This window comes from Solea solea, chromosome 13 (genome assembly GCF_958295425.1).
Source record: "Solea solea chromosome 13, fSolSol10.1, whole genome shotgun sequence".
Taxonomy (NCBI): domain Eukaryota; kingdom Metazoa; phylum Chordata; class Actinopteri; order Pleuronectiformes; family Soleidae; genus Solea; species Solea solea.
Window position 1 is genome coordinate 20,811,613 of NC_081146.1, and position 14,750 is coordinate 20,826,362.

The following is a 14,750-nucleotide window of genomic DNA, read 5'->3' on the forward strand; positions in this document are numbered from 1 at the left end:
GTTGATGTATATTGTTCACAATATTGTTGGTGAAGTTTTCTGTGCTGTCTAAATCTCTGAGTCTCAATGAGGTCACTAAATTCACTCAGTGAAGTAGTTCAAACTACCCGATGAACAAACAAATATGAAGACTGGCTTGCCTCATGTCCCTTTCAGACAGAGAACGACAATGGCACTGCTGTTTATTTTTATCATTCATTTTAAAAGCCTTCATTGTGCAAGGATTTATTTATTTTTGCTGTACCGGGCAAAGGACATGCACAATGCAGTGTGCCATTTGGTGAGTGCACTTATACTCCATTTTAACCAGTAAAAAAATATTATTATAATAATAATAATAATAATAATAATAATAACAATAATAATAATTGGTTAAAAGAGGCTTTTCAATAGTGGGACTGCATCTCCCTCCCACATCAAATGACTCAGGTTTTTATAGGCTTTGGCTGCAATCGGAATGTGAGATATGGGTACATTTCTTCTCCATCTTCTCTGTTTTGCCAGAGATGTGTCATCTTTGCGGCTCCGATCCTTATTTTCTTATCTGATCATATAAATCCATGGTTCTCAAACTGGGGGTACATGTACCACTGTGGTACGCAAGCTTCCTCTGGTGGCAAATCTGAAATACTGCTCTACTGTACCCGGGTATGTGATCCACAATGAGCCTAATGTAATTTATAACACTGTGCAATATAGCGAGAAACACAATGAAGTTTTTTAGACAGAAAAGGTGCATTTTAAACAAATTAAACCAGCTTCATAGATCATATTTAACGTAATAATACTTATAATTAATTAATACTTTCTTCAGCCGGCGATTTTTGCAACACTGACTCAAGTGACTCTAGGGACTCAGAGGGAGCCAAATCCTAAAAAGGAACCGGTTATTACAACTCTATGTGAAAGGGCCTTTATACTGACATATTTTAACCTCCCACAATGCGTTAAAATACAGCAAATGGTGGGCGAACACAATAGCTGACAATATCATGTAGAAACACATGTAGAAAAGTCTTAAAGCGGTTCCGTTTCGGTCAAACACAAACACAGCCAGAACTTCCTGTTGTTGTTCAACATAAAATTTTATTATGGAAGATATATTTAGTCAAATAATATTTACTAATAACAAGGAATAGTACAATACTGTATACACTGCTAATTAAATGACACGGCACATTGATAAATATGAGGTTAACGTCAGTAGGAGAACATAAAAGAATTGGAGCATACAGTGCAGCAGTGAGGACAGTAAAGCTCCAGCTGCTGTGTCTCACCTTGTAGCCCCTGCTCCATCTTCATCTCGTCCTCTGATAACAAAAAAACAAACAGTGAGGAGCTACCAGTGTGTGATATACAACCGCAACCAATCACATCCAAGACTGGAAGCACCCGAGCCTGTACCCCTCCCTGGTGTAATGACTAAATTCACATTGGTGATTTCAGCATCGATGGCAACATTCATGCAACAGAAAACAGCATAAAACATTTTTAAAAAAAGGAAAACAAGCGTGGAAATGATGACATGAGGGGCTCGGACTGGGGGCCACCACTTGACAAACTGATACTGAGAAAGTCTGCCATCCCCAGACTGAAGCACGTGTAGACGGAGCCACGGATGATGGAGTAGAGATGTTGCGGGGCAGCTCCCTCTTACTGGAACCCAGCTGCTCGGGTCAGGGATCAGACAGTGCAGGTGCACTGAGGTGACGCTACCTGCGAGAAACAAGCAGAGCAGACAAAGGGCATCAATCACTCAGCAGACACCAATAACTCATGTTCAGAGATGGTGGGTCAGCATTTCACAGCAACAGGAGGATACAGATCAGTGCATCTTGCTTTTTTTTATGATTCCCTTTCATTTGTAAATTATTGGTTAAAAAAACACACGTGTTCTGAAAGTGTCGCAGGTTAAGGGAAAAGTAATTTATGATTGGTGAGTTTTAATTATGTCGGGCCAGAGTTCATAGTGCTGAAGATGGAAGTGGTTCATTAATCACACACTAGCAGACTGGTCTGGTCCCGAAAAGGCCAAAGCACATCACTTTCATCTAAATTATAGTTAATCGTCGACCAATAGAAAACATGTAAGTGAATTAAGCCCAGCAAGGAGAGAAGATAACGTGGCTCATGTTAGTCTGTGGTGAACACAGTCAAATCTGATCAAAATACAGTTTTTATTTATTTATTTTTACTTTTTATTTTTTATACATATGTGGGCTCCATGATGTGTGTATTATTTTAATGTAATTAATAAAGAAGGATATGCAACACTGGTTAATGTTGAGATTCAAACCAAAGATGAACGAGAGAAAGCCTCATTGAAAATGGTGGAAATTAGCTTCATTAAAAAATATGTTGGTTCAGTTCACGAGTTGATGGACATCAGAATGTAAATGGGATTTTAAAGTTATAAAAAAATGTCATATTTGGCAGCAGAGATGGACAAAATAATACTGACAAACTGGGACGATGTGAACTGAGAGATGATTTTCCAAATCGATAAGTTGGCTTTAGGGTTAATGGACTGGAATGTTGTGCTGAGCAGTCAAACTAATCATCGCAGAACTCAGAAAACGAAAACTGCGACCATTCCCGAAGCAAAGCAGTAAAAAGAGAACGGTGAAGAGCAGGTGTTAATATATATTTATACATTTCTTAATGATTTTGCAAGGCAACAAATGGTAAATAGAAAAAAAAAACTCAAATTAGAATAATATAGGTTAGCAGAACAGTGGGCAAGTTATGTTTGGGATATCATCTCTCCCTTGCTATACATGACCAATGTATACTGTACTGTTATTCAATTAATTTTCATAGTTTACAAAAAACACACACTAATGCCGTCAAAGTTTAATAGATTTGTGGGCAGTTTCAGGTCAGATAATTACATGCATAAAATAAACCAGACTCCAAAATGAACAGAAAAGATAACGAAACGTCTGCTTGGTGTGAACAACATGGTTAATTCATACGGTTGAAAGATAACAGTTATTAGGCCTGAGCCAATTAACTCTCACTGATAAATATGCATGGATTGATGAGCTTTGCAGTTACCAGTCTGTAACTAAAACCTGGGGTGAAGATTAGCATTTCACATATCAAATGACAGCTTTTTAATATAACTCGTTTGACTGCGGTTATTTTCACTGTGGCTGGTCATATACTCATGTTTCTCTACAGCATATACTTAAAGTCTGTTTTGCACAGTGGCATCATTACAGACAGCCCTTTACCCAGTAAGCTACTTCAGGGGAACATGACATGTTTTCAGGTCAGACAGCCTCTTCTTTGTGTTCTGAAGCTTCCCCATGGTTCTTCAGTTCACTAAGTTCTTCAGTTAAGGTGCTTTAAGAACCTCAACTCCCAACTTTCAGCACAAATCAGGAGCAGGTTCCGTCATCTGAGCTCCTTACCACATCGAAAAACTGTAAACTCTTTAAAAGTGTACTTTACAAAATAACCCACCAATGTAGCATCCAAATTAATGTGCATCTTTTCTATTAATAAAGTGTAAATAGGCTAATGTTTTTTATCCAGTCAGATTTTGTGCTGTTTTTGTGCGAGATGGTGTGTGTCATGAAGTGAGAGGAAAATCAGATTTCAGTGAATTCTTTATAAGGAAATAGGACAACAGTGCTGTGGTAGCTGCCACCATGCAATCCCATCATGCAACACCAGCAAGCAATGCCATTTCGACAGGAAGCAGCGGGATGTACATCCACAGACGCATATAACAGGCAGCATACAACTTGTCTCATCGTGTTCATAAAAAGTGAAGATGGTGGATAGATGAAGTCAGGAACAGGCTGAAGGGAGAGCATTTTTATCAGATCACCAAAGATACTGAGGATGCCAGAGGTGGTGGATCACTGCTACGCGATAGGAACCCACAGACAACGCTTACGTGATCACTTCATATCAGATACTGTATCGCGACGCTGAAGTTGGGCATCCAGAGTCGCGGGGGAAATAAGTCACAACTCAAGTTTACTGGGGTAGAAGTGTATTGGACTAAAATGTAAAGCCTTACTGTATTTCAAGACACACTATAAAAACCTTTATTACCTTAAGTTTTCGTAAGAGCTCTATGCAATCATCAAAAATTCAAATTGCGTGATGCGCTTCAGAGTGAGGCAGCTACAGTATTCTATCTTGTGTAGTGAAAAATGTAGAGCTTTCAGTCCAGTCCACAGATCGATACAGATAAATTGGTGGGATAAATTGATGCTGTCCAATCCCCAAGTCCAAAACACAGTATCTAGATGCAGGAAGCTAATGGCTCGTATCAATCACAGCCAAACGCTGTTCCATGGCACTGCCACTGACTGTCAGTCATTAGCTCAGTGAATGCCACACCCAAAATGAATGTCATGCTATTTGTTATATTTTTCCCAAGTAACAACAGTGAAATCACAAAGCGTCTTTTCTTTTATGCTGATGATGCAGTTTCCATAATTTGCAAAATGTTGGTGTAATTAATTATAAACGTACACACTCGCCGTCCAAGTAATGTAAAAAAAATACAAACGTTATAGTCACAGCAAAGTGTCAGCAAATGTATAAATGATGCATATATCTTTACCCTCGTTTAACGATTGAACCCACAGGGGTGGGAATCGCCAAAGATACCACAATATGATATTGTCACTGTATTGTGATAGACGAAATCATGAATTGCGATGCTCACACAACAGCTGTAGTGAGCACTTGGCAGCCTCTAGTGGACTGAAACAGATTTTTTTTATGCTAGTCCATAAAAAGTTTTATTTTAATTTACAACATCAGCTTAAAAGCTATATGCAAAAAAAGATACTTGGTGTCTCAAAAGCGATTTAACCCATTAACACTGAGCATATCAAAGAAGTCACGTTTGCACAAGCGCACTTTACAATACCGTAATTACGCAATGGTTTCTGAAAGCTGAGAAGTCGCAAGTCAAAGCCAACGTGTGGTTATTACGGTAATTTCACTTGCGCTGTTGCAGGAAGCCGGCGAATCAGTGTCTTTGTCATCAGAGAGGAAAGAGTTGGAAAAATGCTCGTACATAGTTTCCATTTTTTGGACTGTTTCAACTCAAACACATCATTTGTTATTTTAGTTACTTTTCCTGGCCCTTTTTTCTGGTTAAAAATAAACAAAGCAGGCTTAGGTGTTAGAGGGATAATATCACCATGCAAAACATCGCGGTATTTCACTGTATCGACCCCTCCCCACCACACACATACACACCTCTAACTTATAATATATATGTATTAATAAGCTAATTCCTACTATTTCCAGAATATAGTGAGCAGTAATATCTATCTGCCACATATATATGAACTTTCTTTGGGCTGTAATTTGAAGGCACCAGTGCTACAGAGGCACATATTTTTTTGCCAAAGTAAAAAAAAAAAGCACAGAACCACAACAGAACACCTGAATATGAGTCCCTTCGAGCTGTCACAGCCATGGCAGTTTTCATATGATGTGATTCAACAGTAAGCCCTGCACTGGTAGATGACACTCATTTCACCTATTTAAGTAATCAGTCAGCTTTAGGTAATCTCCGATCTCCTGGAAAGCTGTTGGCAGTGCATGCTGGGAGTGTTTGCTTGTATTCAGATGTGGAAAGGGAGGTTGGTATTTTGATTTCATTGGGTATTAAAGGTCACAAGGAAGTACTTAAATGCTCCTGCAGAAACTTTGGGCAAAATCATTTCTCCTCAGCTGTGAGTTGGCAGTGCACTCAGATCACCGTTGTCACAGTAAGTTGTCTCCCACTTTGCAGTGACAGAGCCTCACACACCCAACCAGTAATCCCCTGCAGCAAAGTTTGGAGTAAGCTGACGGCATGGAAAAAAAGATAAATAAGGATTTTCATTTTTCACCCTGTAATGAAAAATTCCATTGCACTTTCTCTACTTGCTGCATTTATCTCGAACACACTTTCAGATACGACTATACTGAAATGTACAATGCATGACAAAACACCTTCTTACCATAACTATTGTTTTACATTACAATTGTTTAACATATTAAACAAATGAAACTTATTTTTAATGTATTCATTTTCAACTTACAGGTTTCCCATCGTTTCACTAGTGACATATTTGAATACATGGGGAAACTTTCACCACTTAGAAAAGAGAGACTGACTGACAAATGACTTGCATTAACTTTGTTGTTTATTTTCCCCTCTGGAACATGTGAAATAACCATATTAAATCAGGTAGTCACTTGGCTATTAATCTCAATGCAGCTGACTAGTCCCTCAAAGCTAATGGGGTTTAGAATTTGCATGAAGCGAGTTTACCCACAAAGCTTCGCCTAAGAGGATTGCTGTTCAAACAGAGAGCTTATTGTCACACTTGTTCATAGACATGGATTAACGATAGCAGGCCCAATGAACTCCACAAACTGTGGCGGCAACTCACAGTTTCGCTTCACCGCTGCCGATCTCTGTTCGAGAGGGACACAGAGTCACTGCAACATACTGTACATAAACAGTATATTTGATGCGGGCGCTGGATTGTTGAGCACCACTCAAGCATGTCATGAGTGTTTGAGCAATAAAAAGTGAGGGAATATGCTGTATATACCCCCTGAATTCTCACTGTGTTGTCATCTTAGCTTTTTTACATCATTTGAATAAGCCTCTTTCATTGCGCGCATGTCTGCTATGTTTCATAGTGATAAAAGCAGCTTTAGGAGCTAAATATAACGCACATCCACTGCATTAGTTCTTCAATATTTATCAGAGGGACAGGTTTAAGATTCAGCAGGTGAACTGGCAAGAAATACGGTATACAGTATACACATACTGGTTTCTACAGTTATTGTTAGGGCAGCACACTCAGGTCTAGCCGAACCAAAAACTTATCTGGAACCTTAACCATGACCTGTTAATACCGAACGCTAGCTGACACTGCGGGACATGATTTTGTCCCCTAATAATATCCAGAACAGCTAAAATCCTTCATATATCCCTCTTGTATGAGAAGCGCAATAGTGAGTTTGAATTTCTGTGCCCATCCATCTGTGTTCAGGGTCTACATGAGTGGTTCTGCATTTGCTCGGAGACATGAAGCACCCACTGTACATGTCAAGTACGTCTACTCAGGGTTCCATGAGGTCTAACAGCAGCCAGACCCAAAGATGACTTTGTAAAATAGGGCTCCCAGTGCTACTGGTACACTGGCAAAATAGTTAGTGAACTCCCATTTTGAAGCCTTGAGATTCATATTAATGTTGGTCAGCAAAATGTTGTTTTTTTTAAAGCCAGAAGTAGCTGTATTTGAAAGAACTGAATAAGTGTTCTTGTTCAGACAGAACTAGTCAAATCAATACATGTTGTGCTATAATGATACATTTAACCATTTACTGATATGAATTTGTAAAAGTACAATTAAGGACGTCTTTTCTAAAATATCGGAAAGTTTTAATAAAACTATTTCTAATACAAACAGTGTTTGCAATTATCTTCTTTGTTCTATCGTTTTTGTTCAAGCTCGACTGAAAACAAAGGGGTTCACACTGTTTTCAGTTGTGAAAAAAACAAACACATCATATTACACCTGGTGGTGTCCAGTCATCCAGATCGCTTGAAGAGTGTGGTGGTTGAAGTAATTAAAAATGTAACTTTAAAAAAGTAAAATTTCTTTAGAGAAATACAGACTCTGTATCAGAAATGTCCTTACATTATTTGGAAAGTTTTGATGGGATACCAGTGAGGGAAAAAAGCCTCTACACTACACTAGCACTGTTGGAAACCAATTCCCCTTACTCCCTGTTCTCTGGTGTTTTACCCCTTCCTTCACACCGTCAGCACACCTGAGTCTAATCAATCAGCAAATCAACATTCACCTGCAGCAACATGAAATCTTCTCGTTATTCCACCCTTCAGCAGCTTGTTCAGTCACAGACTGTGGTAATAAATCCTACCCCACCATGACTGTTGATGTTTTTTCACCTGCCATCCGTAAAAAGTAACTCTGTGACTCATGTTCTACTTGTTTCTGTCAGTTTACAGCCTTGCCGCCATCACTCAGCTCTGCTTCAGAAGCTGAACTCTAATGGTCCTGTTCTCCTCAACCTCAGTTATCTCTACAGCCGCTCTGGACTCAGCCATCAGTGATAGAGTTTAAATATTCAAATCATTTTCATGTATCTTATCAATATTTCTCAATATTGTATCACGACAATAATTAATTGTGAGCCAAGACTTTTCTTACTGTAAATGTCCAAATAATTTATATTTGAAAATATATTTGGTTATATGGAATGTCCCAAGTATATTTTATTCATAATCCCATGACTGAAAAATATAATCTTCTCTAAAATCAATTTATTTATATTTATATAGAAGTAAGTCTCTGCTGTGTCTAATAAGCAGTAATGACCTGAATTTAGTGACCCTAACACAATTCACAACTTTAGATTTAGCATTTAGCTATAGTTTGCATATCCAGAAATCCGCAAATGACTGTGTGAACAAGAAGCGAGGGCAGTTCCAGTAACATGATTCAAATAAGAATAAGTGTCAGGGTGCAGTTATTGCATTATTTAGGGCACCATAAAGAGCCAGGCTATTGATTTGAGAGCAGAAGCAGCTCCCCAGTTATTCTTGTCATTGTCAATGTCATTAAACTGATGTATGGCTCATGCTTTTCTCCTCTCTGCTTCTCCTGACTCTGCTCTTTGTCACTATCTCACTCACTTTTAAACACTGGCTGCTATTTCAGGAAGAAAAAGACATACACACACTTGTTGCCATTTAAACAGCTTTTGAACTGAGTCCTTGGTGAGTGATTTGTCATGTTTCAAAGGTCTAGTTCAGATAGTCATGGTTTGGTCACCTGAATTATGTTGTTTATGAAAAGGAAAAAAGACGTGAGCTTGATTTATACTCTCAACACTTGATAATTGATGCTTGAACTTAAAATCACACACAACATTTTCAGTTTTTTCTTCGGCGAAAGGTTACACTTTGTGTAATGGATGGATGTGAGGAAATTGGTGAGTTGACTGATGAGATTTTAAATTTCTCCTGATAGGACAAAAGGAGCACGAGAGAGGTCGGTGGTCAGAACAAACCAAGGTCAAGCTAGATCTTTCTGTATGGAGTTTGCATGGTCGCCCTGAGGACATGAGGAGAGTTGGGCTAGGTTGAGATGGAGGCAGATGATCCACTGTGAGGACCCCTAAAAAGAGAAGCTAAAAGACGAAGAAGAAGACTCCCGGTTCCTCATGACGTTAGCCATGAACTGTAGATAATGATCAATGAAGGAGATTGCTAAGATGAATTTCCTTCATAGGGTATCTGGGCTCAGCCTTAGAGATTTGGTGAAGAGCTTTGGGCATCTGAAGGTCAGACCCAGGACCCACTGGAGGGATTATGCCTTGTGATCCCCCAGGAAAAGCTGTAAAGCATCGCTGGTATTACGGATGTCTTGAACACCCATCCAAACATGGATGAGCAGAAGAATATGGATGGACTCCAGCTTCATTTCACAGTCTGAATGCATCGGTGTGTATTCACACAGTCAAATGAAGACTTGTTCAGACAAAAATCTGGAAGTTTTCTCTCCTGGTAAAGTGACTATCAAAAATAATAATTATGATTTCTTGTTGACACTTGTCGAGGAAAATATTTGGCTTGTCAGACATAAAGTGCACGCCAGATGAGCAAAAAAATTTGTAATTGACTATCATTTTACCACAATGTTTGCAGGCGGTGATTCCTGCCAGAGGAGGTGTCACTGACTACTGACTGAATTGGTGCCCAAACATTTGGCTGTGTGTATTTGTCTATTTATTTATTTATATCTGTGAAGCAAATAAAAAAGTCACTTGGAACAGAGTCACATGTTGTGTTGACTAAGAAAATCAGAGAGAAAATTACCCATAATGATGTAAAGGCCAAAAGTTCAGAGTGCTTTCATGGACTGATGACGAGTTGAATAAATGATCACTTGTATTGTGGATGGTGATTCTCTGTCTTCACGAAAATTGCCGTTATTTATGCCAATACAACATAAACAGAGGATGCAAAGTCTGTTAAATCTCCCATTTCTGGTAAAATAATAATTATATGGTTGAGCAGTCACTGCATTAACCCTCAGTTGTTTCTGCAGCCAAGTGTGTTCATATGAATCTTTAGTGGCAATAAACTCAACACGCTTCTGCTCAACACATACTATTTCTTACACACACACACACACACACAAACAGATACACACATTGAGTGTGAAAACAGCTATAAAATATACCATCATAATAAAGTTATACTTTGGTATTTGTACACTGTGATAAATGAAATAGAAGAAAATAATATTAGCTAGATATAAATATGTAGACAATATGAATCAAATCATCATATTTTTTTCTGCTCTCTTTACTCAGCTCATGTGTGGATATTTTGTTAAGGATAGATTTATAAAGCTCACAGATGGGTTACATTGTTAGTATGGCACAAACAAAGCCCACCCCTGCTGTAAATAAATGTGGTTGTTATAATTCAATGTTAAATGGAAAGTCAAGGTATCTGTGAGTAATTATGCCTCATATTCTATAGACCAGGATGTACTTGTGTTGTATTTGGTAACTCTTTGTTACCACACTGACTTTTTGGCATTATCTGGTTATGGTTAAAGTTACCATAACCAGGAATACACTTTGTTTAGGCTGCCCAAATGAAAGCAAGTCATGCCGTGTCCTAAAAAGAATAGGTGTGCAAAAATGAGGGACAAAAAAGACAGGAAAATATGACTTCCTGTCTTTTTTGAAGAATAAAAATGTAATTGTCCACTGATGTAACTTATTTATATTTTTAGTTCATATAATTAAAAAATAAATTCAGTCTTGCTAATACTGTAACCCTTGATATTGCAGGCAGCCTAGTTGCCTTTGATTTAAGGTTTTTTAAAAAAGTATTCTCTATTAAAGTTGCCATTTATCACCGTGATAATGTGAAAGGTTTATATGTTGATCAAATTTAAGTTAACATTTTTAAAAGAACCAAAGAAAGGCTTGGCAGTAAACAGGCACTCAATAGGTGAATGACTGGCTGCAGACAGTCATTCACCTGGTCATTAGAAATGACCAGAAACACAAGTCCACAGTTGGTTGGTTTAGAATGACAGTCCCCTGTGAGCCTGGTAAACATGTGTGTATGTGCAACAGAAAATATTAATAGATTTTTTTTTTTTTTTTTTACAAAACAATATCTGCCAACATATCATAGTCATTAGTTAGTCTGTACTTTAGTGCTGCTTTTAGTCACAACAGGTGAACATCAATATCGCTCTGTCTTCACAATGAATCATTGCTCATTTTTTTTCCGAGTGCTGAGACTGTCATGCTTTTGTAACTGATAGTGTCTGGCTATTTGATTGCTGACCACCAACTGCTGCGCTCGTCACCATGGGAGCATCAATTCTGCCCGCTGTTTTATGAATAGAACGCTTTGTTCCACCAGATTTCCATTTCCTACCTCGGAGGAAAATAAGCGATGATCAATACTACATACAAACGGTGGTGTCTTGAATTGAATGTCATGTCGTTTGTAGGAGAGTTTTCAATCGCAACTGGATAAAATATGTCAAGCCTGCTGCAGTGTTATTGGGCAGATTTGTTAAAACTCAAGTAAATCTAAATAATTGAACCCTATACCCTATAGGAGGTGTCTTTTAGTCCGACATTGGAACTTCCAGACCATAATCAGAGCAAATGTTTCTTTACACTATTGTAGCCACCTGGTTGTGTTCCATTTATGCTTTTCCTGTCTGCATCTCATATATAACCTGCTTTCATGTACTGAACTCTTTCAGGGAAACATGAATAAATGTCATACATTAATGGGTGTTTGAGGTCAATTTTTGCTTTAAATCCTCTTGAACCATGTTCTATGTACACCACACTTTCATTACGGCATAATTCATTTGCCCAAAAAAAGATAAGACACATAATAAAGATGAAAATAGCTTCACATGATCGCATTTTGACGTCCATATTTGGAAGTATATAATTTCCCTTCCTAAGCCAATGCATTTGATGGGTCAATATTGAAACAACATCCTCAAACCCCAAGTTTATTCCTTTCACATTAAAGAAACTTAATAAGAATACTGTCACTTCCAAAACTCAGTCAAATCACAAACAGATTCATTTTGTATATCTTAGTGAGGACACATCATAGACATCATGCATTCTAAGTGTCTAACCCTAACCCAATTCCAACCCTAACCCTAAAAGCAGGTCTTAACCTTGAAAAAGCCCAGGCAAAATGTCCCCACAAAGTACAAATGTCCTCACGAAAATAACTTTGTGCGTTTTATAAGTACACACACACGCATACAAACACTTCATACATGAGGCTTCCCTTTGACAATGGCCACGAGTTTAACTTTGAGTCTCTACTCACACGAGACCTGTAACAACAAACTGTCCAAGAAACCAGACAAGGGCTAAATAATGAAGATGATGATGACGAATGAGACCTTACATCCTGAGTGTAGGTTAATATCAGTGTTGTCGGGTTATTTTCAGCACGCTGAATAGAAACGATGCAAGTGGTGCTGTGAAAAGGTCTCTGCTGTATGAGCTGATGAAGGTTAAAGGCTCAGATGTGGTGTTTGTACAAAAGACTCACAGTGACAGCTTTAATGAGCCTGAGGGGAGGAGAGATGTGTGTGTCTGTGTGTGTCTGTGTGTGTACTACATCTTTGTGAGGTCCAAAAAAAGCGTACAAACCCATTTTGTGAGGACATTTTCGCCCCACAACTTTAAAGGGCTTTTTCAAGGTTAGGACCTGTTTTAGGGTTAGGGTTAGAACTGGGTTAGGGGCTAGGTAATCTATCAAGTCTATGATGTGTCCTCAGTAAGCTATAAAAACAAATATGTGTGTATTAATTGTTCTGAAGCAGAAATGACTTGGAATCATGCTGCGATGCACTCAGGCTACTGGAGGCAAATGATTTAGTAGTTGTGTGGAAAAGGATGAATGGTGATAAAAGGCAATATACTTGGACTCATGCTAGAGGGAATTTAATATCCTTGGCTACGTTAGTGCAGTTTTATTGTGTGTAACATATTGTCTAAAAAGTGCAAAATGTTGCCTGTTGGTTTGACGGATCACCGCCCTGTAATTTGTCAGGTTTGAAACGCTTACATTCTTAAAGTCTTAACTTAACCGAACAATGGACGTTTTATTACAGCTTTATTATGTGTCACTCATTTTTTAAGAATGAGAACTTGATTTTTTTTTTTTTTTAAAGGAGAACAATAACATTTTAACTCTATGAGACAGTGATGGGATAATGGGAAAAACAGAGATAACACTGCTTTGTCAGCAGTCACACAGGACATTATCAGATCTATGACAAATGTAGAGAGTGATATTTTGGAGCTGCACTGCAGGGTTTATGCAGTGGATATTGAAGCAATATTGAAGAACTTTGAACGAATGGAATGTCTCTTACTGGATAATTAGGTAATAAAGCTCAAAGTGAGGCAATGCCACTGTCCAGTGTCTTATTTGGCCTACAGAGAAGCAGTATGAGCTCTGATATGGAACAGGAACTCAGGAGAATTTAGTGAGATGCGGGGATTTTTTAAGCACTGTTTTAATGGAAAAGATGGAACTTTTTTTTTACATTTAGAAGACGTGAACTCAGACGCCTGCTGCACTGGAACCTTTCATGCACAGTGGACGTGTTGTTCTGTGGCGTCCAACACACAGCGACACGTCACATCAGGTGCCTTTGCTTCAAAAACACCTTGAAATATCCAGGAAATAAAATGAAGATAATGATGGAAGTGAAGGTGGTGGCTTTTGGTGAAAGTCCACCTCTTGCTTGATTTGATTAGCTGCCTGAGCCGAGTGTGACATTGAGGAGTGCTGCGACTCTGCCTTGTGTTGAAAAGTTCAAAATATTGTAACTTTTAATGGCCGAGACTGACCCCCACCTCCCACCACTGTCTGGTTCTGTTGAAAGTTTCTTCCTGTTAGAGTGAGTTTTTCCCTCCTCACTGTTGACAAAATTGGCCTCAAATTAAAAGGAAAGAATCAGCTCTGTCATGTCTAAACTATAACACAATATTTGCCCAGTAGTTTAATGGAACACTGAGGGAGATGATGTCACGTCAGGGCCTTACCTCAGTGGCAAGTTCTATTTTCTTGCCGTAACAGCTATGATGATGACGAGGATGGTGAGGATGACCCCTCCAGCCACCAGGAGGTAACACTTCCTCTTCCTCAGCTGCCTCTGTGGAGAAAGGATTCAGCATGTGGGTGCAGCTCAAGAGTCACAGTTCCCAGTGGACACTTTACACTGCATTCTGTGCCTTTAAGATAAAGCTAAATGTGAGAGAATTTTTTTTTCTTTCATCATTCAATTTGTCCACTCTTAGTTGTTGGTTTCCGTCACACGGCACTGGTTTAAGTAGATTTTGCTGTTAAGAAAACTAAAATGCTAAACCTTAAATACTCTATTTTAGCAGCCCTGTAAATGTCAAGCTCCAGTTTAATGGCCACGCAGCCACAACAGCCCACTTACACCCCTTAAGTTGTTTTCGAAACAATTCCACAGCACATGTTTACAGGCACTCAGACTCACAACACACACACAAAAAGAACAAATAAGACATCTTGAAAGCGTTAATTGAAGTGTTGGCCATCAGTGTGACATGATTGCTCATTTAACTTGTCAGCGTGATGAGGGAGGATGGCGTACGATTAGAGGGAGGAAGTGGAGGAGGGACAGCAT

At 38.7% G+C, this 14,750-nt stretch overlaps 1 protein-coding gene across 1 annotated transcript in view; it reads right to left on the reverse strand.

Annotated features, from left to right (window-relative positions):
• Positions 1-1,066: 1,066 nt before the first annotated feature.
• tsnare1 (T-SNARE Domain Containing 1) overlaps positions 1,067-14,750 on the reverse strand; it is a 74,827-nt gene continuing 61,143 nt past the window's right edge. The window contains exons 11-12 of the mRNA XM_058646688.1: positions 14,140-14,249; positions 1,067-1,716 (exon numbers count right to left, since the gene is read on the reverse strand). Coding sequence (XP_058502671.1) covers positions 14,154-14,249 — 96 coding nt within the window. The 3' untranslated portion in view covers positions 1,067-1,716; positions 14,140-14,153. The remainder of the gene's footprint in view (positions 1,717-14,139; positions 14,250-14,750) is intronic.